Here is a 25,467-nt window from a genome sequence, read left to right on the forward strand (position 1 = left end):
GAGAGGCTCTATTTTTTATTGTTAAAACCATATTAAACAGAAACAAAAATTATTGTCAATGAAGGAAATGTAGAAATGTAGAAACATAGTATTATGCACACATGCTACAGTAAAAACAAATACAAAAGGTATTAATAATCTCTTTTTTCAGACGGCTCTTGTCTACAAAGACCCAGATTGCCACCTACATTACGTCCATGATTTGTCCACCCAAATCAATTCCTTCAGAAGCTAGCTTACATTCCTAACAACGCATGCTGATGTCCCGATCAATACGCCCATGCTTTCGGGTGAGTTCTCGGTTCTTGGACCATTGGTCTTTGGGCTTGGACCATTGGTCTTTGGCCTTGTAGCGTGTTTTCACTGAAACTGAATCCCAGTCTGGGTATTCCTCAAGGGTCACTGTGTCTCCCCTGCTTCCATCTTTTTCCAGGTCTTCTTCCAGGAGCTGCAGAGCATCCAGGAGGGCAGCCAGGTCATCTGCTGGCTGGTGCTGCTTTGGAGCTGCTCCTTTCCTCCTGGTTGGTGAGCTGGACACAACGTCCTGAGACTGGAGCACAGCAGTAAGCAAGTCCTTGTAGAGCTGCCTGCTGGTCTCCTTCTGCAAAAGCAGCTCAGGGTCCGACCCCTTCCTCAGCCTATGCACCAGGTAGTGGACCAGTGTTCCCTTGTACAACCTGGTCATCAGCAGAAATTAAAAAAATTAGATACAGAGCATCAGCGAAAGCAAAATAATAGATTATGGTTAGAGTCATGTTTGTTTGAATATCACTCAATGTTCAAGTGGTACAGCATAAGGGGCATCCAAATATCATGGTTTAAAGGACAAATTCGTTTACTTTTTTTACAACAAGGGTTCATATTTTAGATAAAAGAGAAGGATAGAGTCCGCAACACTGGTAATACTCAGCTGTTTTATTATATAATAAAACAGAGCTGAGTATTACCAGTGTTGCGGACTCTATCCTTCTCTTGTATTGTCGTTTGTCCAGCACCTGGTCTAGAGTGGATTTGTGCATGCACTATCACACCTTCATATTTTAGATAGTCATTAGAGCAGGGGTCTTCAACGTTTTCAGGCCGGGGACCCCCAAACTGATGGGGAGATGGAGCAGGGACCCCCTACCACCTCGTAGGGTGGGGCCGTGGGGGGGTCGGGGCTACGACATATTTTTTATTTTAAACAAACTACAAGTTACAGCGAGCAGGGTGGGCCGTACCACTACCATTTCTAAACATACTACTTAACTAATTAACTGAGAACAACAAATGTAAATAATATCAACAATCTGTCAATTGCATAGTAATCATATATTCAAGCTATTCAAAATGGATAGAATCATGATTTATTTTTTAACATAAATGTGGAAAATATTATATAAATTATATTATCATTATTATTATTAACACAACAAAATCCATGTGTTCAATTAACTATAGAGTGGCCCGTAAGGATGCCTTACCATGCAATTTGTGGCTCTTGTAGAGGAAAACATAGCAGCTGGTTGAGGTGAATGCTGTCTTTAAAGCAGACCTGCCATTGGTTGAAGGCATGAGTTACATTGAAGTCCTGTTCTGGCTGTACAGGTATGTCCATCTGCGTCTCTCCTGTCACATCTACAGTACAACCCACCCCACACACACACACACACACACACACACACACACACACACACACACACACACACACACACACACACACAACCATTTAGAATTGCCAATGCCAAAAGGTTTTGGAGATCAAAGAATCAACGATCTTTCCACCATTATGTTCAACGTAGCTGTTTTAGCTGTATTATATGAAATAGTCAAAGCAAGATGCTTCAAGTAAGTTATTCAACAAAAATATTATTATATTATCATAGGATAGTTATTGTAAGTTATTTACATAAATGTAAGCCTCCTTGTAAAATTAGTTGTATATGTTTTGGTATTTATGTATGTACAGTACAGTTGTTCTCTTGTTGTCCTGAACAGTCCTACCCTGTTGTCTGTTGATTTCTCCAGCCACCATCCCAAGCAGCAGACCCTGAATGACCTTCTCATCAGGGCGAGGACTGCTGTGCTGCAACCAGTAGCAAGTGACAGCCACTGGCAGGCACAGGTTGGGTGGCACTCCTTTCAAAGTGTTGAGGTTCACCCCAAGGGTCTCCAAAAATGCCCGTTCAAGAACAGACTGCTCAGCCTGTTAAATGCACAACACACAATTAAATAATAAAAGCATAATTTGTATCCTATATTTCGGGTTTCTTAAACAACTCAAAGCTATCAGAAACAAATTCAAGTTTTGTGTCTATACAGCATACCTTGTTCCACATTTAACCTTGCCTTCACATGTGTAACTATGTAAAAATAAACACTGATATCTTACCTGATGCAATACGTCCAGTGTTAGTTGTTGGGCAACACCACGGACAATTGGGTGGATCATAATCTTGGACAGCTGTGTTCCCCCTCTGTCCCATTCCTCCACTCCGGTTCTTGCTTTACAGCCTAACAACAGCCCGTACATCACCTGTCGGATAGGCCGAGAAGTAATATTGGCACTTGGCAGGTGGGCGTGGTCCACCTGGAAAGACTGGACCAGTCTTCTGAGCAGCAGCACGTCAAGAATGTCAGAGGTCAGCCGGCCCTGGGTCAAAGGAAGGCGAGCCCAGTCGGGGACTATGCCCACCGCCTCTGGTTCGAGATCCAGTGCTGTACCGTCCTTGAAGAACCGGGGAAGGCAGGTTGTAGGGAACTGGTACTCCTTCATTCCCAGAGTCAAAGCCTGCAGGACCTCAGCCTCTCTTTGTCTGCTCAAGCCATCCATTAGCCCCAGCACCGCCTTCAAAGCATCATCTGGACTCTGGAAGTCTTTCAGCCATCGTACTATCCCGTCAAAGCGGCTCCCGTCTCTGCTGTATGCAGACCAGGGTATTGACAGGCCCATTTCACGCAGCTTGACATAGTCGTTGCCGGCCAGTGCAGCCATGAGAGGCAGGAGTTGGAGTTTAATATTGAAATAGACACAGAAGCAGGATGTGGTGTAGTATTTGCAGGGAATATACCTCTGTCTCCCGGTCTGTGACACTGCGTCCCACTTGAAGTGCGAGGTAGGCAGAAAACCCCCAGGGAGGTCCAAGACATAGAAGTCACTGTCGTTGCTCAATACCGGGCACCTCCACTCTCTAGCCAAGGAGGCGATTTGGCTGTCAGCCTCTCCAAAGCACTGTGCGAATGGCACCTTCAAGTTGGTCAGTGTCTGTTTGAGCACCAACTTAACCAGGGGTGGCAGGATGTTCCCCTTACCACCCATAGCTGCAATCTGGGCTCTCCTGATCCTGTCTTCAGCTCGTTTCATCAGGGTGTCATATTTTATATCAGAGCAGTCTGCCCCCCCATCCACCACTACATAAGGTTCAATCCCACAGTCTCTCAGAGCCTTGACAAACTTTGTAATCAGATCATCAAATGCATCATACTCTCCACCATGGTTCTGTTCCAAGCCAGTGTTAAAATAAAGCAAATGATACAAGTTGCAGCCGTCAATAATAAGCTTGCTGTTTCTGAAATGAATATCTCTAAATATCTTACTGTTGTTCTCGATAAAGGTAGTCAAGCCCTGGACACCCATTGTGAGTTCAGATTCTGTGCCTCCACTGTCTTGTTGTCCAATGGAACAGAGTTATGACTGCAGGCCTATATATAGCAAGTGGAGTTTGCTCTTCCCTTAAGTTTCATTTTCCTTACCCCGGTCACTCATGTCAGGTGGTGAATGAGGAGATAAGGGTATACTATGTTGTTGATGATAGTGCCCTAACCTACAGTCAAGGACTGATGCAATGACCTGTAATAGACTCTTTACTAGTCTTAGAATCATGCAGATCAGTATCGTGTTATTGTCAACGTAGAATTGTGTAAATGGTCTTACTGGTGCAGTTGTACATTATTTTATATGTGAGGTGTACATCAAAGAGAAGATGGGCCTATATCAAAAATCATCATCGATAGTGTAATAAAAAATATCCCCATGATTGATTGGTTGATTGATTGAATAGCCTGCAAAAAGGTATAGTAGTACAATTATACAAATGGTGCTAAAGGAACACAAACAGGGCATGTTTCCATTGTGGTCCTGTGTATTCAATTCATTAAGACATTTAGAGACATAAAACAATAGAATAATATGCAAGACATCCAGTTGAAATAAATATGTACAGTAAACAGTTGGTAATTTCTGGTGTTAAGAGCTTAGATTTCATACAGGGATCAGTTACAAACTGATGAATAGTCACATAAACATGACATCAGTGAGGTGAGGAGGTAAGGAAAATGAAACTCAAGGAAAAGGAAATCAGTAGTCAAGAGCAACATTACTTTTTTACCTTTACACGCTAGAGGGCACTGTTGCACCTTGATAGATATTGATTTCATGACATGATCTGTGTGATTGTGATGTCTTTCATTATAATTCATTTAAATATTTATTTATGGAAGGTTTGTGGCTGTAAACTGTAGAATGACCTTTACCTTTGTGTTCTGCACTGGAGCAATTCTAACTCCTTAAACGATCATTCAAGTATCTTATAAATACTCCTATATAGGCCTATAGCACGCTAACGTGACAGATAATTTGATTGATTGATTGAAGACTTTGTTAGAAGTTTGCATAGGAAAAGGTACAGTTTCATGACGGTACAGTTCACTGGTACAAGGTCTACTAAAAGGAGATCCATGAAAAGACTAAGCTTATTTCCACAGGAAACCATTAAAGTATCTCATATAACATTGAATGACAGACTAGAACACAGTACTATGCAGTAGATATGTAAAGAAAAAGAAAATGAGAGAACAAAAAAAAGGAAAACAGTAAGTCTAAACAAACTAGTAAGTATATAGCCTACAAAGAATAAGGGGCAGGGTGGGCTAGGTTATTTTATTTTTTTTATCTTGCAATTAGAAGTAGGCTGGCTTAGTTATGTTTATGAAAACCATCTTACCCACATCCAATCCATCCACCCTACATTCTGTGGTAAAATGATCAATACTGCTACTACATGAATAGCATTGAAGTGGTAATGTTTTGTACTAATAATCATCTACAGAGAGGGGCGTCTCCACTGGCCGAACTGCGCCGCTGTTTTGATACACGCTGCCGCGGTGCCTGCCTGCCTGCCCGAGAGCCCGCCCACTGACACTGCCGGAAATTAGAAGTGAAAACAAGAGGATCACGCCATTTTGCAGCAGTTGGTATCGACGCACGTTAGAAACTATCAGGAGCAGTAAACATGTGGACAGTTTTACCTCAAGTAAGATGATTAAATATAATCAGTTTCTGTTTTCTACAATTGGACGTATTCATCTAGCTAGCTGGTTGAACCACCAGGCTACGACTGTAGTTAAATTACATAACGTTACATGCTAACTGAATTATTTCTAGACATGTCCACCCTAAATTATTAGCTTAGCCTCGCAGTTTACAGCATTGGTGGACTGCAGGGTAACACGTATCATATTCATAACCGTTTAATTAGATGTCAGTGATGATTTTGATCTTATCATCAAAACCTAAACTAAATATGTACAATAAATGGGCATTTACACAATGTAGGTTGCACGGTGACATGTCATATTGATAACAACAGGACAACAGATACTGAGCATGCATGTCCTGTATCTACAGTAGTGTTATGTAGACATATTATGAGACTATAACGCTGACTACACATAGAAGAATGACATTTGTTTGTCAATGATATGATTTATGTATCTTACAAACTATTGAATATCTTTGCAGGTAATTAGTAACTGTGTTGTCTGCCAATAACCATTATGTTTGCATTCTATGATTGATTGAATACTTTCTTTAATAGCTAGTTCGCAGAAAAAAGCACAGGACCGTACAGTTCGATACAGGTCTGCTAAAGAGGATTTAAAGTAACCCAAGAAAGCACTATGGCTTGTTTCTATTGGTGTCCTTTGTACTCAATTCATTTAAATATTATTAAATGGCAGATAAATATAACATCCATCCATCCATCCTATACCCAGAAATAAAAAAGTGAGCGGTGCTATTTATGTAAGCGAAGCTTTGCCAATGTGACCCTGGGCGTACAACAAACGTTTCGATTTGAGATACAAAAAAAATACTTAGAATAGACAATTTACATCGACATGTTGTGAGCTTGTAGATCATTTGAACTATTCAAAAATGTTTTTCAAAATAGTAAAAAAAAAAAAAAAGGCAAAGAGGTTTAGTGATAAGGTAAGCCATGGACGAAAATAAGGCCCTTTGTGCCAAGATGTAGGCCAGATGTAGGCCACGCTTCAGAGCCCGGAGATTAGCTCCTTCCAGGAGTATCGCTCAAGAAATAAATGATGTATGATCAAAATGTTTCTATTTGCAGCTGTCAAATGGAGAACTACAGTAAGGCCCGGACGGTGGAACAGCCCTGTCCCTGCCCCTTCCCTGGTCTCCCCAACGGCACCCCAGAAGTACGGGTCAAGGACGGCAGCAAGATCCGCAACCTGATGCGCTATGCCCTGAGCCGCGTGGAGCCCAAAGCCAGAGCGGCCGAGGACGAGGAGAAGGGACCGCCTAGAACCGACGAAGGCGACGGAGTCGCCACAGAGAATCGGGAAGTGACGGGCCGCTCGCTCGCCGCGGTCGAGAAGCCCCTCAGCCGGCAGATAGTGTTCACGGCAACGGGCAAAGGGGTCTCCAAGGCCATCACTTGCGTGGAGATCATGAAGCGGCGCGTGAAGGGGCTGCACCAGCACACCAAGCTGCTGTACAGCGCACTGGAGGAGGTGTGGGAGCCCCTGGAGCCCACCGCCGGGCTGGACAGTCTGACGGTCAGCAGAAGCGTGCCCACCGTCTGGATCCTGCTCTCCAAGGACCCCGTGGATCCCAGTCTGCCAGGGTACCAGGCTCCGGGGAACTTTGACGCCCTCTGGGCTCACTCGGTCAAAGAAGAGGCGGCAGGGGCTTCTGGGGGTCAGAGACATGGACAGAGGAGGAAGAGAGGAGGAGGTGGTGGAGGCAGCAGCAGCAGCAGAGGAAAGGGAGGGTCTGGTCGTCATATGGGTCGGCCAAAAGAGCCATGTAAAGGCCAGAATTAATTCAAGTCATCATGCCGTTTAGAAAAATATATTTAAGTTGAAGAATTGACACTTGGACATTGGACACTCGGCTATTTTATGTCCAGCAAACTAGGATCTCATTACCACTCCTTTGATCATTTGACCACCTTAATGCAGAATATTGATAAAGCCTCTCACAACGTTCTGTTTAATTACATTACTCCAAATATGCATTGTTAGATGCCTTTTCTTTCATGTGATTCCTCACAGAGATATGCAGCCGAAGCTATTTAGTTTTTTGATGGGTATAAACGGCAACTACATTAGTTTTGACTTTTATTTTATTTTTTATTTTTTTAAACAAGGTAACTTGTAACTATTATTTTACATTTCTCCGGAATGTAACTGTTTTCTAATTTTCTATCTTTTGGGGTCTAATTTGTTTCAACAAGAAGTGTGTGGAACTGGGTGGGCAATCTGGGCATCAAAGTCTAGATCTTTATAGTAATTTGTGACTTTGTTTGAAAAATTAAATGTAACAATGATCTCTTTACATTTTCATTTTATACAGTCATACAAGTTCAGTCCAGTGTGCACTGTGCATCCATGGTAAACAGAATATAGACATTATAGGACATTGTGTTAATGTCACTCTTAGAACCTTGGAGATGGTCTTAATAATTGTCATCAAGCCTAGGTTTACTTACTGTTATTTTAAATGTTCTGTTTCAATTGTTTTAGTTAAGCTCAATAGCCTGGTTCCAGACTCGCTGAATCGCTAGCCACATCCATTAAAATGTTGTTTTGGTGAAATGAAATGCAATTCAGGCTGAGTGTCAGGCTATAAGCTCAACCCAGTTCATTCTTCCACTTGGCCTTCTTTTTTCAAAAGACGTTTGACAATACATGTGAGCTTTTCCCACATTGTCAGGTGTAAATGGTAAATAAAGAGCAGGAAAGTAAGTAAGAGGAGAAGTGGGAATGTGTGCTTTTCTATAATGGCAGATCCGAAGGTACTTAAAAAGAAAATACAATTTGGGAGGTCAAGTGTATATCGTGTGTGTATATATATACAGTATATATATACACTTGACCTCCCAAATTGTATTATTATTATTATTTTTAAATTATAATAGCCAATTATTTTCTGTCCTTTATTCTCCCCAATGTAGTCGTCATGGCAATTGATTCCTCCCCACACACATTTCTGTGTCAGTGCTGTTGTATCCTACTGGCTCACTTGCCATTGAGGAGCCCCCACCAGGTGTCTCGCCCAACACTCCCCACTGACAGGTGCCGCCCCAGCCCGTAGGAGTAAGTGCAATGTCCAAATATTCAATTGATACATTGAATCATTTATTTTTGTGATGGTATGTCTTTTTTGTGAGACAGGAAAAAATTAGATCCTGCTCACTGTCTTCACTTACAGCAAAAAAGTATTTTCATTGCGAGTATAGTGTCCCCATTTCATCACCTGAAATTATAATCTGTGTTAACAGTAATCCAATTTTGGGCTGTAAAAATATAATATGTATAATAGTATACAGAAAGGGATTGATCTATGATATCAAATCAAAGAAAAGGGTCCCGCACACTGGAAGTTGCAAAAAGGATGCTCTTTATTAAATCAATGTTTCGTTCGTTAGACCTTCATATTCGATCAAACATACATACAGTACGGTACAAGGCACAATTCTATTGTGCTTATGATGTTTACCCACAAAGCGCAAGTAGAGCCTGGTGTCAAGGGGGACAAAACGCCTAATTTCTCTAAAGAAGGGATCTTCAACGTTTTCAGGCCAAGGACCCCTTAGCTGAGAGAGAGATGAAGCAGGGACCCCCACTCGAGCCTATATATTTGTATACAATTGTGTTGCAAATTAAAAATGTTCATAGATTTCTTAGAAAGCTTAGACTTGTTTGAGCACTGTCATGAGACAGTGTATGTTGGATTAATGTGTATCTTCAGACATTTAACCACTTGAACCGTCAATACGGGGTTTACTCTTCTTTTCACTCTACACCAAACCTCTTTGCCAGAAATAGCTGCTGCGAGGCGTTGTGACTGTGAGCTTGTAGATCTGCTATTTTTGGCTAAGAGGTGGTCTGCTCTTTTCTCTCTACACCATATCTGCTCCTTTTGCCTAATGTTCCACTCAGAATAGGGCTGCTAGGGTTCAAGTGGTTAATGTAAAAAAACATGATCATATCACACAAATATTTGGCGGCCCCCCTGTTGTAACTCCCCTAGGGGTCCCGGACCCCCTGTTGAAGACCCCTGCTCTAAAGTACTGTAATCTACAGGTAGGTAGAGCTCAGACTCTAAGCCAAGGATCCTGGTGGCAGATGTCAGCGATCTGTGGTGATCCTGATCCCTTTATCCCCACCGCATAGCCTCTTCAGCAGCCTGCAGTGAACACACAGTTAACTGGTTATTCTGCAACAAACGATTAGGGATTCTTTGCAGGGACCGTGTGTGTGTGTGTGTGTGTGTGTGTGTGTGTGTGTGTGTGTGTGTGTGTGTGTGTGTGTGTGTGAGAGAGTGTGTGTTGGCTTGTGTTTTACGGGATAAGTGCATTGAAAGGATAGGAGGGAAAGCGATCCTGACGCAGAGCAGAGAATGAATAGATGGACGGAGGTGGGAAGATTCCTGATATTAGCGTGGTTTGTGGTGCTTCCCTGCTGCTCTCAGATCTATCACCCACTGCCAGTCTTGTGGCTCATGCCAGTCACGCCTGGGCAGGAGAACCTGACTGCAGCGGTGGCACCAGCCATCAGACTGGCCCTGCAAGACCTGAGGAGACAGCCTCCTCCACTGGGAAGCTATGACATCCACTTTCAGCTATTGGATTCACAGGTGTGTTTTTCCATTAGTGGCCATAGTGAAAAGTACGTGTGTTCTTGTTTAGGCCTATGTACTACAGTATGTAGACATCTATGTGTCGGCCTTTCTGTGCATTGGACTTATTGTTGTACACTGCAGATGTTATGAGTGTTTTTACACGTCATTTGCAGATAAAATTTGAATTATTACAAGCACTATAATATACTTTAATACTGTGTGATTCTTTAAACTGCGTAGGTCGCAGTTTACTATCAGAACTGTCACATCTTGACCGTATCTGTCTGTCCGGACAGGTAACACCTGACACTGTGGTTCCCCGATACTCAGAGCAGGGATCTCCATATATGGGCATAAATGGGATTGTATCCCAAATGATGCCCTGTTAGGAGAACCACACTAACAGAATCCATATATGGCCAAGACAGATGGCCTAAGGGTGAAAAGCGACCTCGCTTCCCTTAGGCGTCTTACTGGTATGCTCTATTTTTGCTGACCGCTCCTACATGTGGCTTTGTGTGTATGTCCGTCTGTCCCGCAAAACTGGGCATTGGCCAAGCTTCGTGGGACGTTTCATGAAATGAACTCATAAAAGGCACCGCTTACTTCACACTGGGTTTGATTATTCATTTTCTATTTCAGTGTGATAGTGCCAAAGGACTAAAAGCCTTGTTTGATGCCTTGTGGGCGGGTCCAAAATACCTGGTGGTTTTTGGAGGTGTGTGTTCTTCAGTGATGATTCTCATGGCTCGCTCCCTCCAAGCACTGAACCTCATGCAGGTACATCTAAAACTGGACAAAACTTTAAGTGTGACTGCAACTTCATTCAGAGTATGCCGGAGCGGAGGTTAAGATGAGTAATGATTGGGGGCCGGGGCAAGTCAAGACTAAGAACAAAGGGTCTAAATTCAAAGAATTATTGAGGTTTTTCCCAAGTGCCTGTCTGCTGTGATGAACCTTGCACCCTCTCAGTCCTCATTATAAACAATTGCCTTAATGGTTTGCTTGCATAGAAGCTATACTGTAGGTAAGAATCCTTGATAGAATAATTGATATAATACTTGAAGTTATAGGTGAGAATCTCTTCACCAAAGCAATTCAATGCAGTTGCATGCCCAGTTATAATTATATGCAGCACCTCCACACAATTCTCTATTATTCTTACTAGTTACTAGTCTAGTACTGCTTCATTTCTAATGATTTCACTGTGTATTGAGTTTGAAACGTTTTGCAAGGTACTGTATAACCTACACTGTAGGTTATACAGTACCTTGCAAAACGTTTCAAACTCAATACCTTGCAAAATAAACGTCTCACTATGTCTTGCAATATACTGTAGGTCCTACAGTATGGTGCAAGACATTAGTGAGACGTTTATCTTTCTCAGACAATATTTTGCTCTCTGCTTCAAACTGTTAATGTTCAGTGATATTTCAGGTGTCTTTTGCGGCCACAGCCCCTGCCTTGACTGACAGGGGGAAGTATCCCAATTTCTTCAGTACCGTTCCGTCAGACAGAGCAGTGAATGGAGCTGTGGTGAAGCTCCTGCAGAGCTACGGGTGGAGCAGAGTTGGCCTTCTCACCCTGAGAGGACAGCGCTTCTCACAGGTGTTTTCACATAGCCTACAATTTGGTGTAAAGTTACTAAGACATTTACTTAAAGTACTGTACTTAAGTAAAGAAATTGAGGTATTTGTACTTTACTTAGTCCAATTTTCAATACTTACTCCACTACATCTCAGAGGCAAATATAGTACTTTTACTCTAATGTTGTACTTTAGTCACTGGTTTCTTTGTAGATTTTGATTATTATTACGAAACATACATTAACCCCTTCAACGCTATATGAGCTTGTGAGCTTATAGAACTGCTATTTTCAAAAGATGTTATAAAGGAAAGGACATTCTGCATACTTTCTACTTTTGGTACTTTAAGTATTTTTTTGATACCAATACTTTTGTACCTTTACTCAATTAAAAATGTAATTCTGGACTACTACTTGTAAGTATTTTTACATTGCAGTAGTGATACTTTTACTTAAGTAAAACATTTGAGTACTTTTTCCACCACTGAACTTCAAATCGAATTTCTGCCCTTGATTAACATGTTTTGTATGTCTTTATCTAGCCCTAGGTATATATTACGGTATACACAAACATTCTATGGACAAGAGCATATTTGTAAGATGTTTACCTTTTTCTCTCTTCTATATGCAGATGAAGACTGATCTTATTAAACAGTTAATTAAGGCTGATATTCAGATTGTTGCAGCAGAGAGTTACTTTGACGACCCATGCATGAGCCTCAAGAAACTGAAGGTAACTGGACGGTCTAAATTCATGAGTGTTAATAAAACCCTGAGTGAAAATAGATTTGAAAGGGGAATTTGGTGTGGTCAAAGCACAGGCTGCTTTACTGCAGTGTGCACACAAAGTTATATCAAGTATTTATAGAAAGGTAGGCTGTATCTCTCTGCTGGTACCATACCAGCATGGTATCTATAATGAACCAAAAGTATTCATGAGATTCAATCTCAAATGTCCCACTAGAAAATGAAAGAAAATCAAGTTAGCATGGCATGATTCTCTTAACAAATAAATATAAATAAATAAAATGTACTTATGCGTGGAAAGCAAATTGTTCTTAATTCACATAGAGAAATGTGCTTTCATTTCAGAAAGGTACGAAAAGAAAGTAGTAGAACCAGTGCTGAATCCCCCCCCCCCCCCCCCCCCCCCAAAAAAAGCAAGCATCTCAAAATAATAATTGCAATCTGTAATACCATGGAATTTCAGTAGGCTACTATCCTGAATTCAATTTAATACAGCCTATACTGTATCATGCCTTTATGCTGTCAAAAGTTCAAACTACTTGCATAAATATTTTATATTTTGTTAGGTTTTAGTCATAATTGGGGTTATCAGCTAGGTCAGGTGTTGTGAGCATATAACGTGCATTAAATGTGTAATTTTCTTTTATACTATACATATAAATTGTATTTAATATAATGAATGAAATAGTGACTTTTGTCCCACTTTAACAGGACAGTGACACACGGATAATCATAGGTCAGTTTGCAGAACATTCTGCCTCAGATGTCTTCTGCTGTGTGAGTACATGATTAAGATGAAAATGTGATGATGTGTTAATTACAATATCAACGTTCATACTATGTGTTGAGCCTAGGCTCAAAACATTGTCGTTAAAATGTGATGGAGCGTGTGGGTTGCAGAATTCCACACACATCTTCCATTAAATCCTTTTGACTAATTCCCAATGTATGAATGAAAAGACCATTACTTTGAGTTCGCAACTTGCTTTTGAAAAGCTCTATAAAAATGCAATCCATTATTATTTCATTATAATTGTCACTGTCAACTGTCCATTTTCTGTAAAAGTAGGCTTTCTGTTGTGTTCACAGGCCTACAGACTGAACCTGTTTGGAGGGAGATACCAGTGGATTCTAACCAGTGGGTCTGGGCTAAGCAGGTGGAGGCTGGACATGCAGGGTTCTGGATGTACTCCACGCAAGCTGCTGACTGCCAGGGAGGCTTCCATCACCCTGGATGTCACACACCTCAGTGACAGAAACATAAGAGGCATCTCTGGAAGGGTGAGGACTGTAGCCTTCATCTTCCTTAACCCAGTGGTTTGAAGAATCCCAACCTGTGGGTCACTATCACAACACCTCACAACGCGAGGTGTTGTGATTGTGATAATGTTGTGATAATCATAAATATGATACTATTGGGGGGTCGCGACCTGAATAGGCTGAGAAGCGCTGCCTTAACCAATGAAACCCTCTAAACTTAGTAAACTGTACCTGAGTTGGCTCTGTACTTTGTACTTAACACCTTTTCTGTCCGATCTAACAGGTCACAACGAGTGGGGTGTTGTGAGCTTGCAGATCTGCAGTTCTTGGCTAATTACTAATGTTCGCCCCAGAATATGGAAACTGGGGTTCAAGTGGTTAAAATAAAAGAGCAGTTTGCCATATCCAATGCCTGACAGAGTGTTTAACCTCCCCATGTCCCTGTGTGTTCACCTTGCAGGGGTGTGTTGTTGTTATGTTTCAGTTAATACAATTCATACAAGCTAAGCATCATGAGAAGCTCAAATATCTTACAATAACCCACACACCGCCCCATTTTGTAACAAATGCACCATTAGAACACTTGAGATAATGCTTCTTTCAAGCTTAAGTACATTACGTCCTTCAGGCATTGATAAACAGCAGAAAATGTTTTTCTTATTAGACCCCAAAGGAATACGAAGATGCATATTTCACAGAAGTGAGGCAGGAAGGGGTCAAAGCCAGCTACCCCCATGGCTTTGCCTACGATGGAATGTGGGTCATAGCCAAAGCTCTAAGCCAAGTCATGGAGGCAGTGAAAAACAGAGAGAAATACAGTTTTCAGCGCAACCTCACCATCAGGGAAAAAGACATTGGACAAATGCTGCTGGATTCTATGAAACAGATGCAGTTTGAAGGAGTAACAGTAAGGCCTCATTTGTACCTTGTCACTGACACATTTTCAAGCAAGAAATCTGTTATTTTCAGTGACCAACAAAATATGAGTTACTGTGGGCATCATAACATAAAATAATTGAATAGCATTGAATCAAATTAACTTTGTTGACTGACTAACAATATTTTTTGTATTACAAAAAAAGTAAAAAATGCTGTAATCTTTCTAGGGCCCAGTTCTATTCAGAAATGGGGAGCGTGTGGCATTGATTGAACTGAGACAGTTTCAAGGTGCTGTACACGTACCTCTATATTATAACCATTTAATTTGCATTATTTAGTAAAGTACAGTAAAGTATTTTTATGTTTCAAATATTGTCTGTCTTGCAAAATAATAGGAATTAGCTAATAACTTCAATTAGAGTTGATTGATTGAGTTGATTTAGCCATTGTTTGAGTCTAACCAAAGTATATGTGAACACTATACCAGCTATGATATATATTTATATATATACTGTCTATGTTGCTGTTCTGACCAGCAAAGCCGAGTTGTCGATCTGACACCGTTAAAACCTGATAATACCTTGGGCATGTATTTACAAAAAGACAGAAGGTCTACATGTATGATTGTGTACAGTGCTTCTTGCTACTTTTATTTTCATATCTCTAATTTGGTGTTTCCACAGAGATGAGACGTGTGGTTGTGGGACAATATAATACCTCTACAAAACAACTTAAAATGATTCAACACAAGATGAAGTTTAAAGGTATCAGATAATCTACCACTGAAAGACTTGCATGTGACTCAACACTCTATATTCTATACAACATACAGAGGGAATAAATATTAAATAAATCAATTATATTATTATGTATCTGCTGTCGGGCAGAAACCAACATTGTCAAAAATATAGGTGATTTGAACGACAGTTTGAGGATCCTATGGAGTTAGGAGGTTTAGTCAGAAGAACTTTTAAATACCTTTTCATTGGTTCAATATTTGTAAAACCAACACACAGACATAAAAAAGTTGACAATGGAGATAGTTGGTTTATGCAGACAGTCACAGCGACGATATACTTTATATTTACTGTATATTGTATTCAGAATATGCCTCATACTGTAGTGTGAATAACACTTCCATTTTTTAGATCTGTAGTGTGTGGATTTACAGTTCAAAGGGGAAATACACTTTAAAACACTTCACTTTAATGTCTACTCGATGTGTGTTTTAAATGAGTCTAACTTGAACCCTAACCCTTGAAATTGAAGTTGAATGGGGAGCCGTGTCTGATCAAATGAATATCAAATAGTATCTAAATATTGAATCAAGCTACTTCAAAAGCGTCTGGGTTGCACAGTCTGCACACAAAAGCCAGGGTAGATATTAAAATGTCCCCAAGTGTTTCAAAGCAAAATACCAACTTTAAACCCTGCTATTTTGTCCTGTACTGTAGATGGCAGGCCAGCCAAAGACCAGACACTTGTACTGCGGAGTAGAAGACGCATCAGTCCTGCTCTGTACATAACCTTGTCATCAGTCACCGCTTTGTCCATCTTCACCATTCTCATTGTCCTCTGCTTCATGGTGAAAAACAGCAAACCCTGGTACGTTACTTGGAAAACATAGTTTTACTACCAAATTGTCACCTAGTTTATCACACTCAAACCTGTGGGTGGAGATGGCTCAGTGTCCTTGGCATTTTCCATTGATTTGAATAGTTATGACCTGACACAATAAAGGATATATAACTTTTATTCATGATCATCAGGAATTCGAGGTAAAATATTCACTTTGAAGGTGCCATGATGGGTTCTTTCTTATGAAAGTTTAAAGTGAATAGTCTATGACTTAGTCTATACTGTACATAGACTCTCTATGTATTGTGATTTCACATGAGGGTCTGACTTGGGCCTGTGCCTGGTAGACCTTTCAGTAATCCATCCATCTTCACAACAGAACAGATATTCAGCCTAGAAATAGTTAAAGTTGCTTTTTAGTTGGCTGTTTATTTCATTATTATCTTATCTTCACACTTAATGCAAAAGCAACGTTCTAATAGCCCTGTATTTACGAAAAGTTTAAAAATTGAGGTTTCTGCCCAACAGCAACAATATCAATACATAACCTACTATATCCATCTGTTTCCGTGCGAATTTACTGTAGAATTATTTGTGGGACACTTCTGGAGAACAGCAGACATACAAGCTCACATCGCGTCGCAGATGCAACCGTTGTGAGCTTGTAGATTACTCTTGGCTGCGGCGCCGGAACTGCCGCACTCCTTCTGCACAATGCACGATGGGACGTTGGAAAGTTGTGGATAAAGTATAAATATTAAGCAACAAATGCCATCTTAAATGAAGCTTTCATAAAAGATGCGGTTTATATCCCTTTGCCAGATTGTTGGATTCTGGGTGACTATTGTGTTCTCTCCTCCTCCCAGGCAGCAGACAGGGTCCAGTCTCCCCCAGGACAGTGTCCTCCTACTGGCCATGCTGTTGTCGTCCTGCTCTGTCTTCATCCATGGACTAGATGGAGCCTGGAAGTCTGACACTCTCTGCTCGGTCTGTTCCCTCCTGGTTCTTTTGTTGTTGTTTTTGGAAGTACTGTTGTGTGTCACACAGTTTATATTTTCAATGAGGAGACGTGTGCACTGTGCACGTCTAGTAACCTGTATTTAGGCCAGGAGCTGTAAAACAGGGAAGGAATCAAACATAAGTTAAAATATCCACACACTGGGTTAAAGAAGCTCTCAGACAATTATTGTACTAAGAATGCAACGTTTCAAACAGGTACTGTAGGTGTTTTGTCGACCAGGATCATGTTAACCGGGTTGGGTTCTGTTTACCTAACAGTAAATACATATTTCTTGTCTTTTTCCCTCCAAGGAAAGACTGTTCTATTCAACCAATACCTTCTGTACCCTTTGCATTCACATTTCTAAAGGATGTGAACTGAACAGGTGTTTTTTTTTATTTTTTTTTATTCATTGACTTCCCACAGGTTCACCTGTGGCTTCTCTCTCTAGGTCACACTGTGGGCTTTGGGACGTTGTGTGTCAAAATCTGGAGAATCCTGTCAATCTGTGTTAACAACGGAACCAAGGTACAGTTTCCACCTGTGACTATTCCTCTTTTAGCTGTCAATTTGAGATAAAGCTTTTTTTTTAAAGCTACGGTATACAACAGTTTGTAAGGCCTTATTTATTCGTTCTTCTCTCACCCTCTCAGAAGAGCTGGATGCAGCAGCCAGACTGGTTGTTGGGTGGGATGGTGCTGCTGGATGTGTTTGTTTTAACTTCCTGGCAGATCATGGAGCCTGTGACGAGGGTGGTGTCAGAGTACAGCTTGGAGGTAACATACTCACTCCCTATCTTCCGCCAAAGTCTGAAGACTCACCTCTTCAGACTCCACCTTAGCTTACCGTAACAGTTTTCTATCCTCGATGACCAAACAGGCTTATGCAATGGCCAAAATGAAATTTAGATCAATGCCGGGCCATTTTCTACTTGGCATCCTAGTACATCGTAGCTAGTGTGTATAGCTTTGATTTACAGATTATTGATGTTTTGATTTTTCTGAATATATTATTTTTTACTTACGTTTTTACTAGTTTACTACTTCCATGCATTTGATTTATTACCTTGTGCTGTCCTTGCTTAGTCGCTCTGGATTAAAAGCGTCTGCCAAATGCCTAAATTGAAAATTGTAACAATGACCTTAATTGTCATGCAGTGTCGGGTGGAAAACTGAAGACATGGGGTACCATGAGGGGAAGAAAGTTGATATTGGCTAATTAGTACATGCAGTCTTCGTATTTAATTTATTTATTCATTTTTTATTTATTTCTATATATTTCAAAGTTTTACTATTTTCTTTCTAGCATTGTTTAATTAGTTTCCTGGCACATAACCATTGTTATTCTTTTTTACACTTTGATAGATTTCATACAGTATGAACGTATATCTTTCAAAACAACTTGTTTTATTTTTCAGACCGCTCCAAATGGAGAAGACATCATCAGGCCTTACTCAGAGCAATGTGGTAGCATCAAGATGGACCAGTTCATCACTGTAATGTATGGCTACAAAGGACCTCTTTTGGTGAGGAGAGTGTGTGTTCTAACACTGCCTTCAGCACCGTAAAATCCTCAATCATTTTAACATAATACATGATCTTTATTTCTCTCTCTCTAGGGTCTTGGATGTTTTCTGGCTTGGAAAATCAAGAGCTCAGAAGTATCACACCCTCCAGACCATAGCAAACACCTGGTGCTGAGTGTGTGTGCTGTGGTGATCGCCACTACACTCGGAGCGCTGGGGTCTTGGCTGACCCAGGCGCAGCAGCCTAACATTCAGTTCTGTCTGACCAGCCTGGCTATCCTCTTCTGCAACACAACAACTCTGGCCTTGGTGTTTGTGCCAAAGGTCAGTGTGCTGTTTTGGGTTACGGAGGATTCTAGGAGAGAGTGTACAGAGAGTTATGGGGTCCGAGGCCTTATCCATGCCAGACTACGGTACTAAGGCAGTGGTATTCAAAGTGGGGTCCCGGGACCCCCAGGGGTCCTTGAGGGAGTTCTAGAGGGTCCCCAGCTAAATTATAGCTTGGAACCAAATGGACCCTTATATGGTCTGTAACTCAGAGAGTGTGCAAATGGAACGGGTCCATTTCACTGCTCCCCAGAATTTTTAGAAGATCTGTTTGTTTGTTTGTTTTTTGAGTGGTGCTAAACCGCTCCTACATCTGGCTTTGTGTGTCCCTATATGTTTGTTTAGGTTGTGTACATCAGTGCAAATGGCAGTGAGGTGGAACAACATGCTTCAGTCTCAGAGTGTGGTCCTAACCAGGGGACCTGTGAGGATGTTGACGGGTCTCAGGAGGACAACGCCAACACAGGCAGCAGGGGAGCAGAACGCTTTCACACGGAGAACCATCAACTGAGGCAACGGATAACACAGGTAACTTATGCATCCAGCGTGACGTTGAAATACATCCTAGTTTTCATTCTGTAAATTGTGTGTGTGTGTGTGTGTGTGTGTGTGTGTGTGTGTGTGTGTGTGTGTGTGTGTGTGTGTGTGTGTGTTATCTTGTATTATAGTAATGTATTTCTGCTTATTGTAAGTCACTTTGGATTAAAAGCGTCTGCTAAATGCCTAAACTATAAACTGTAAACTGTTGTCCCCCAGCCTTTTTGTCAAGCTATATTTTGGGGGGGGGAAGGTACAGTATATGGTAAAGTAATGTTTATTTTATTCCATGCAGCTTGATATGGAGTTGGAGACTGTTGCTATGCAACTTCATGAAATGTCCATGTCAAGTCCCTCTGGTACAAGGCGATATAACATAAGCCCAGACATTAGCAATGGTAAGGATCTGAGCATTTTTACCCAATGCTTAACACAGTAAGTGCACGTCCTCTAGTGGGAATAAAACACTTCAGTGTCAGTGCACTGAACTACAATGTATGCCAACTAATAGTACAGTACATCATCCTGCCTTAGTATGACCAGAACACCTACTCAAGACATCTTTGTTTAATCTATCCACGGCCCACCTTTGAGACACAGAACTTGTAGACAGAAATGGTTCCATAATAATAATGTTGAAACATTTCTTCATTTAAAGGAGTAGTGCAGACCCAAATGACTTTTTTTCTATTGATTACTCACGCCATAGAGACTTGAGTTCAATAATATTTGTTTTGTATTTGTCACATTCCTAAGACATAGGAATGTGACAAATACAAATATATATATATTGAACTCAAGTCTCCATGGCATTAGTAATCCACAGGAGAGAAAAAGTCAGTTGGGGGATGAACTACTCCTTTAAAACCTGTAAAATTGAGATCTGAGCTTTATACAACATACTAAAACGTACTGTTTTGACATCAATATAATGTTTTTGCCTAGATTAAGTTTACTTATTTTACTCCCAAGCAGAAGATAACAGACCTTTAGTCAGCAGACCATTAAAGCTGACCCATCAAGCCCAGATTTGTCCTGAGGTCAAGGGCTCTGCAATGAAACCCACAAACCAGGAGGACATAAACTCACCTGAGCAGTAAGACTAAAGCTAGTGCACACTAATGCACCAATACACAACAATAAGTTATATATTATTTATTGCAACATCAGTTTCACATGATGACCAACCGTAGCTGAGTGGTTGAGGTGCATGTCACATGGGCTCTGGACTGGAGCCTTGGAGAGTTGTGGCCTCTGGTGCCAGTTCTTAAAATAAAGGCTCAAATAGCCCAAAAAGTTTACAAAATGAAAAGACAGATCTGCAAGAACAGTTTGCAATACATTATTTAATATAGAAAAGTATGATTTTGATAATAGTATTGATTATTCGATTTTACGAGTATGCATTTTCTTACCGAAATGCATTTTTGAATTAATATTTGTGTTGTGTTCGTTTTCAGTTTATGTCGAAGGCTGTCCTTACAGCTGCCCATTCTGCACCATGCCTACCTCCCAGTTATCGGTGGAGCAACCAGCTGTTCCAGTCTGTATGACGGGCCAGACACCAGTGTCTCCTAACATCGTCAGAATCTCCACAACCCGCCCAGTTGAGTCCCAAGACTCAACTGTATCTTCCATCACTGCCAGAATCATGCTGATTTACCTCAAACCTCATATACCCAGTTGACCCGGAGTCCCCCTGGGGTCTACTACTTGGCCCCCTCCTTTTGTCCCTCAACACAACCTTTTTGGGTCAGTGCCCCTATCTGATTTCAAGGTCCCTTACCGCCCCCCAAACACCCAATTAAAATGTAAGCTATATTTGTATTGTACATTTTGTTACTTGTATAATTTAGAAAACATCTCATTGATTTCCAAATATAAGATTTTACATTAAACTGGACTGTTTGAATGTGATTATCATGTAACAATTTGCCTACTTCCCAGGGAGAGGGGGGGGAAAGCCTGTCACATCAGGTCCATGTCGCAGCACTGAATGACAGGGCTGTCATGACCCCATCACAGGTCCTGTCATGTTATCATGGAAATATGGTAACATGCTGTGACAGGCCCTGACAGATACTGACACATAGCATCACAAATAAGGAAATATTAGGATTGTCTGACCATTTATGGGTTATGCAGTAATGTAGTTATCACAAAGGTACTCTTTAATGCATAAGGACATTTCCACAAGGCTTCATTCACTAGGTGAGCTAAGAGTCTTAAGTCTTAAGACCGCCATGCTCTGCCTCTCATTTGTGGTTGAATTTGTTCTGAGGGTGGGTAAACCAATGACATGACATCTGACATTCATTTTTTTTTATTCCACAGTAAAGCAGTGTAAACTAAATGTTTAAAATGAGTCAAATTGAGAACAGAAAATACAAGATCTGAAAGTATCGTATAAACATTGTGTTTTTTTCAGTACCAGCCAAATACAAAAAAGTATTTTAAATACATATTTCAAATACATGTATTTTAAATACTGCCCATCATTGACACCAAAATCTCTTGAGTGACAATAAGCTCACAATGCATCATGCTGTGATGCTTTGTGAGCTTGTAGCTCTGCTATTTTCACATAATGTTCACGTTCATGTTTTCGTGCAAAAAACATGCTTGCAATGGATTCAGAAAAACCCTAGTTTGACCCCTCATATACTACTTAAAGCAGATTCATTTTTGCCTTTTTTTTCCCTGTATAGTAAAGTTAATGGGACACCGACTTTAGCAGCTGATAACACCAATTTAGCTGTGTCTCAGAAAGGGTTATCATACCAAAATATTATCTACAGATGTAGAGCTTTCCAAAAATGCATAGTAACCTTTGCCACCTTTCGGAGTTCAACATCTCGTATGGTATGGCCCATGGACTAAATGTGGATGTTAGGGTTCATGAGCAACAGCCTCTGGTAGAATCACAATTGTATGCAACTTCAAAAACAATATTGGTGGAACATAAATGAATAGTTCAGCTTCTATGAATAAAATGAATGGATTTTGCTTTTTACATGTACGGTACATTACTATTATGTACAACTTTGTGTTGATTTCAGGGGTCATCGCCATGTTTGTTGGCTTGTTGTGGTGGACATCTTTGACATATTGATGACCACTGGTTGATTTGTTTGCTCAAGGGGGAAAACCAAGTTTTAGCAACAGTGGGGCATCCAGGGCTTGCATCACCCAAGCCCAAATATAACATGTCCAGTTTGACTTTATAAAGTACCAAGGGGATTTAGATTTATGTTCACTGAGTTATTTTATGTATTCAGCAAACAAGCAATATCCTGAAATGTTCCTTTAAGTGACATTTCTTTCTTGCAAAATCTTGAAAATCTGTGAAAATTATGGTGGAAAAAATGCATAAAACCAAACTGTGTTATGCAATATCAAACAGGATTTTCCATCTGATGCATGCCTGTACTTTCCAGGGGCGAATTCCATTCCACAAAGTGGCGTGCTTCCCTGCCAGACACACTCCCTTCACAGCGTTCTGTCCCCCACTGCCATGATGAAATGTACACAGAATAAAGTAGAACAAAATAGAAAAAAGCACACTGACGCACAGTGAAAATGGGGAGGGGCATTGCAAAGATGAGCTTTAAAAACTGAAACCTAACATTTCAGGAGTTGAAAAAGCTAATAAAAACAAACAAAAACAGTGTGCTCAAGTAAAACAAAAGATTACTAGCCATGTTCTCCAATAAAATGCTTATCTTAACTTTCCTGTCTGTGCTGGTGGTTGCGGAGTCATCTTCTGGTGGTGGTAAGTTGTTGCTTTTTTATATATTTTATGACACGCACAGCTTACAGTATCTACTGTAGATCATATAACAGATCATAGTGTATTTCACATCTGTTCTATTTGTTGACCTAACCTTTCAGGAGGTGCTCGTTCCTATAATTATGACCTGTCCAATGCGTCAGACCTCAGGAGGCTGTATAACTCTGCTGTGTACAAGGCAGAAAGAATGAAGAGACCCTTGGAAGGGGCGTCCTTTCGGGTTGGACCTTTAAGCCACTCTGGAGTCAGGTCAGTTTCTGACAAACTGCAGACTGGGGCTCAAAACTTTTCTTTTTTTGTCTGTTTAACGACAGCCTGGACATCGAGAAAGGCTGCCAAACGTGGCTGCCCAGACAGAGTAGGTGCTGCTGTCAATGAGTGGTGACAACAGGGCTTCGCTTTTTACCATAAGTAAAAACCATGACGAATTAACATGTTTTGCTGAGGACATAGTACCATTTGACATGTAGACCTAGAATCATCATAATAGTTACCTACTCCTCCCATGAGGGAAATTCCGTATTTTCTGTCCAACCCAGCTGATTAGCTGTCCACAAGGAGCGTGTGAGCAATTAGGGGTTAAGAGTCTTGCTCAGGGACACACATCAACATTGCTACCCTGGCCTGAAATCGAACCTGGGACAACCAGGAGCTCTGGTCCCCCAGGTGGGCTCCCTAACCATTCAACTATGGCCACCCCATCATCATTGTCATCATAATCATACCAGACCACCATCATCATCATCATACCAGACCATACCCTAACAAAATCAAATCATCAATCATTTTGCGAATTATTCCTCCAAACATTCTCCCCCAAACAGTCTTTTAATATTGAATAAAATGTAGACTACGTCTTCAAAAAGAATAAATATGCAAGTAACTAGTAGTTTTACATTTTGTCTCTTTTAAATGTAACTAAACCATTATGGATACAACAAAATGAGCATCACGCCATTGATCCATATTACTATTATTAATTTCACCATGAGATAAAAAGCAAATAACATACAGGTAGACATTGACTTCTAAGACATTCACATTCACATTGTTGTGTGTGTGTGCTGTATGTGTACTTCCTAGAGTGACACTGGCTGATGGCTCCAGGTGGCTTGTCCACAAGGGGGATGGATTTGGATTGAGCTCTCAGACAGTGGTGGTGGATGCTCGCCATATGAGCTCTGACTGGACGGTAAGGGACAGACATTACATGCATGTATTACAACAACAGAATACTAAGTGCAAACCAAAGAAGGATGTTGAAATTGCATTGAACAGTTGTAGTCATGCAGCATGTAGTTTTCTACATGTAACTAGTACACCATAGAAATGTGACACCAAACTCTCATAAAATTGTTGTTTTAAAGAAAGCATATGTTTGACAATGATATTGCATGTCTAGATACTGTAGTATTTAATAGTGATATTGAATAATTACTGAATAAATACATGTATAATTTGTATGATTTTATTTGGAAATGAGAATTGCAGATAACAAATTATATTAAATTCATTGCCACTGACACTGAAAATTTCTTCCTTTTCTTCTTTTAGATTGTTGAAACCAAAGATTTCAAGGGGAGCAAGACCGTTTCAGCTTTTGTCAATGCTGGTGGCACTGACTACAGTTTAATCTTTGATAACTGTCATCTGGGAGCTGGCCGAATGATGCGTCAATAAACGTTAACAAACACTAAAGCACGCAAGTCCTCTGCCGGGAAGAGGTCAGAATCTAAAAACAATAAAGTCTGCACACTGGATCATTCTCAAAAGTCATATAAACATTACCATAATCTTTACTGTCTTCATGATGATGATATTAAATTGGTCAAATAAAATGTTACCCGAATGTTGGTGCGGGAACTCAGTCACTAGTTTATGGTTTACTGACAGTTATGCCCTATTTCATCGTACAACGGTGTCATGTTGTGAAAACAGTTCACAGAGGAAATTGTGTGCACATCTTGTACCTGTATTTAGGTGCTGGACATCAAGTCAAAATGAAGGAGAACCTAAAACAGCCTGATGGAGACCTATGAGGTCGAAACGTATGCACCATTAATAAAAATACATTTTGGGAGCTTTAAACCTGTGTGCGCATGTTTTATCTTCTCTGTGTGGTGAAAATACATTGTCTAAATGCATTAAGAGCTTGTACATATAGGCTATTTATAAATACAAATTGTTCTCTGGTATAATTGTCATTGGGGAGCCAAAATCATACGTCAATAAATATTAGGTGGATAGGTGCTTTGCTGAGGGCCACTGGCTTACTGCCAGTAGATTTGGATGGTTTTTAAGATTTGAAAATAAAATGTATTAATTTTATCCG

At 40.6% G+C, this 25,467-nt stretch overlaps 4 protein-coding genes across 4 annotated transcripts; 3 read left to right on the plus strand and 1 right to left on the minus strand.

Moving 5' to 3' along the window:
* LOC308306352 (single-strand DNA endonuclease ASTE1-like) lies at positions 1-3,752 on the minus strand. Its single transcript, XM_080751302.1, has 4 exons — positions 2,372-3,752; positions 1,984-2,185; positions 1,464-1,617; positions 1-677 (listed from the first exon to the last, which is right to left on the minus strand). Exons 1-4 carry the CDS (start codon positions 3,614-3,616, stop codon positions 245-247), a joined length of 2,034 nt encoding a protein of 677 aa, XP_080607428.1. The 5' UTR covers positions 3,617-3,752; the 3' UTR covers positions 1-244.
* A 1,477-nt stretch (positions 3,753-5,229) lies between these two features.
* On the plus strand, positions 5,230-7,972 carry rpp25l (ribonuclease P/MRP 25 subunit-like). Its single transcript, XM_080751480.1, has 2 exons — positions 5,230-5,291; positions 6,390-7,972. Exon 2 carries the CDS (start codon positions 6,397-6,399, stop codon positions 7,102-7,104), a length of 708 nt encoding a protein of 235 aa, XP_080607606.1. The 5' UTR covers positions 5,230-5,291; positions 6,390-6,396; the 3' UTR covers positions 7,105-7,972.
* A 91-nt stretch (positions 7,973-8,063) lies between these two features.
* LOC308298508 (gamma-aminobutyric acid type B receptor subunit 2-like) lies at positions 8,064-21,237 on the plus strand (the record flags this gene model as incomplete). The annotated part of the gene is made up of 20 exons (XM_080742134.1): positions 8,064-8,078; positions 9,758-9,922; positions 10,550-10,687; positions 11,345-11,515; positions 12,124-12,225; positions 12,951-13,016; positions 13,329-13,520; positions 14,164-14,406; positions 14,606-14,666; positions 15,062-15,142; positions 15,833-15,983; positions 16,823-16,943; positions 17,383-17,484; positions 17,610-17,732; positions 18,374-18,481; positions 18,575-18,805; positions 19,154-19,336; positions 19,641-19,743; positions 20,318-20,441; positions 20,806-21,237. 20 exons carry the CDS (start codon positions 8,064-8,066, stop codon positions 20,921-20,923), a joined length of 2,598 nt encoding a protein of 865 aa, XP_080598260.1. The 3' UTR covers positions 20,924-21,237.
* Positions 21,238-22,958: 1,721 nt separating this feature from the next.
* Positions 22,959-25,223, plus strand: LOC308306475 (uncharacterized protein). The gene is made up of 4 exons (XM_080751490.1): positions 22,959-23,117; positions 23,237-23,384; positions 24,219-24,327; positions 24,690-25,223. The coding sequence occupies exons 1-4, from the start codon at positions 23,045-23,047 to the stop codon at positions 24,813-24,815; spliced, it is 456 nt and encodes a 151-aa protein (XP_080607616.1). The 5' UTR covers positions 22,959-23,044; the 3' UTR covers positions 24,816-25,223.
* Positions 25,224-25,467: the final 244 nt, after the last annotated feature.

Source organism: Nannobrachium achirus, assembly GCF_963921795.1.
Source record: "Nannobrachium achirus genome assembly, chromosome: 2".
Taxonomy (NCBI): domain Eukaryota; kingdom Metazoa; phylum Chordata; class Actinopteri; order Myctophiformes; family Myctophidae; genus Nannobrachium; species Nannobrachium achirus.

What these genes read in the sequence shown, in the direction of transcription:
- LOC308306475 (XM_080751490.1), top strand. Translation starts at nt 23,045, where the DNA reads ATGTTCTCCAATAAAATGCTTATCTTAACTTTCCTGTCTGTGCTGGTG. An exon ending in TTAAGCCACTCTGGAGTCAG is followed by an intron (nt 23,385 to 24,218) that starts GTCAGTTTCTGA and finishes TGTACTTCCTAG; the next exon opens with AGTGACACTGGCTGATGGCT. An exon ending in ATATGAGCTCTGACTGGACG is followed by an intron (nt 24,328 to 24,689) that starts GTAAGGGACAGA and finishes TTCTTCTTTTAG; the next exon opens with ATTGTTGAAACCAAAGATTT.
- rpp25l (XM_080751480.1), top strand. Translation starts at nt 6,397, where the DNA reads ATGGAGAACTACAGTAAGGCCCGGACGGTGGAACAGCCCTGTCCCTGC.
- LOC308306352 (XM_080751302.1), bottom strand. Translation starts at nt 3,616, where the DNA reads ATGGGTGTCCAGGGCTTGACTACCTTTATCGAGAACAACAGTAAGATA. An exon ending in AGAAATCAACAGACAACAGG is followed by an intron (nt 1,618 to 1,983) that starts GTAGGACTGTTC and finishes GTTGTACTGTAG; the next exon opens with ATGTGACAGGAGAGACGCAG. An exon ending in CAAGAGCCACAAATTGCATG is followed by an intron (nt 678 to 1,463) that starts GTAAGGCATCCT and finishes GCTGATGACCAG; the next exon opens with GTTGTACAAGGGAACACTGG.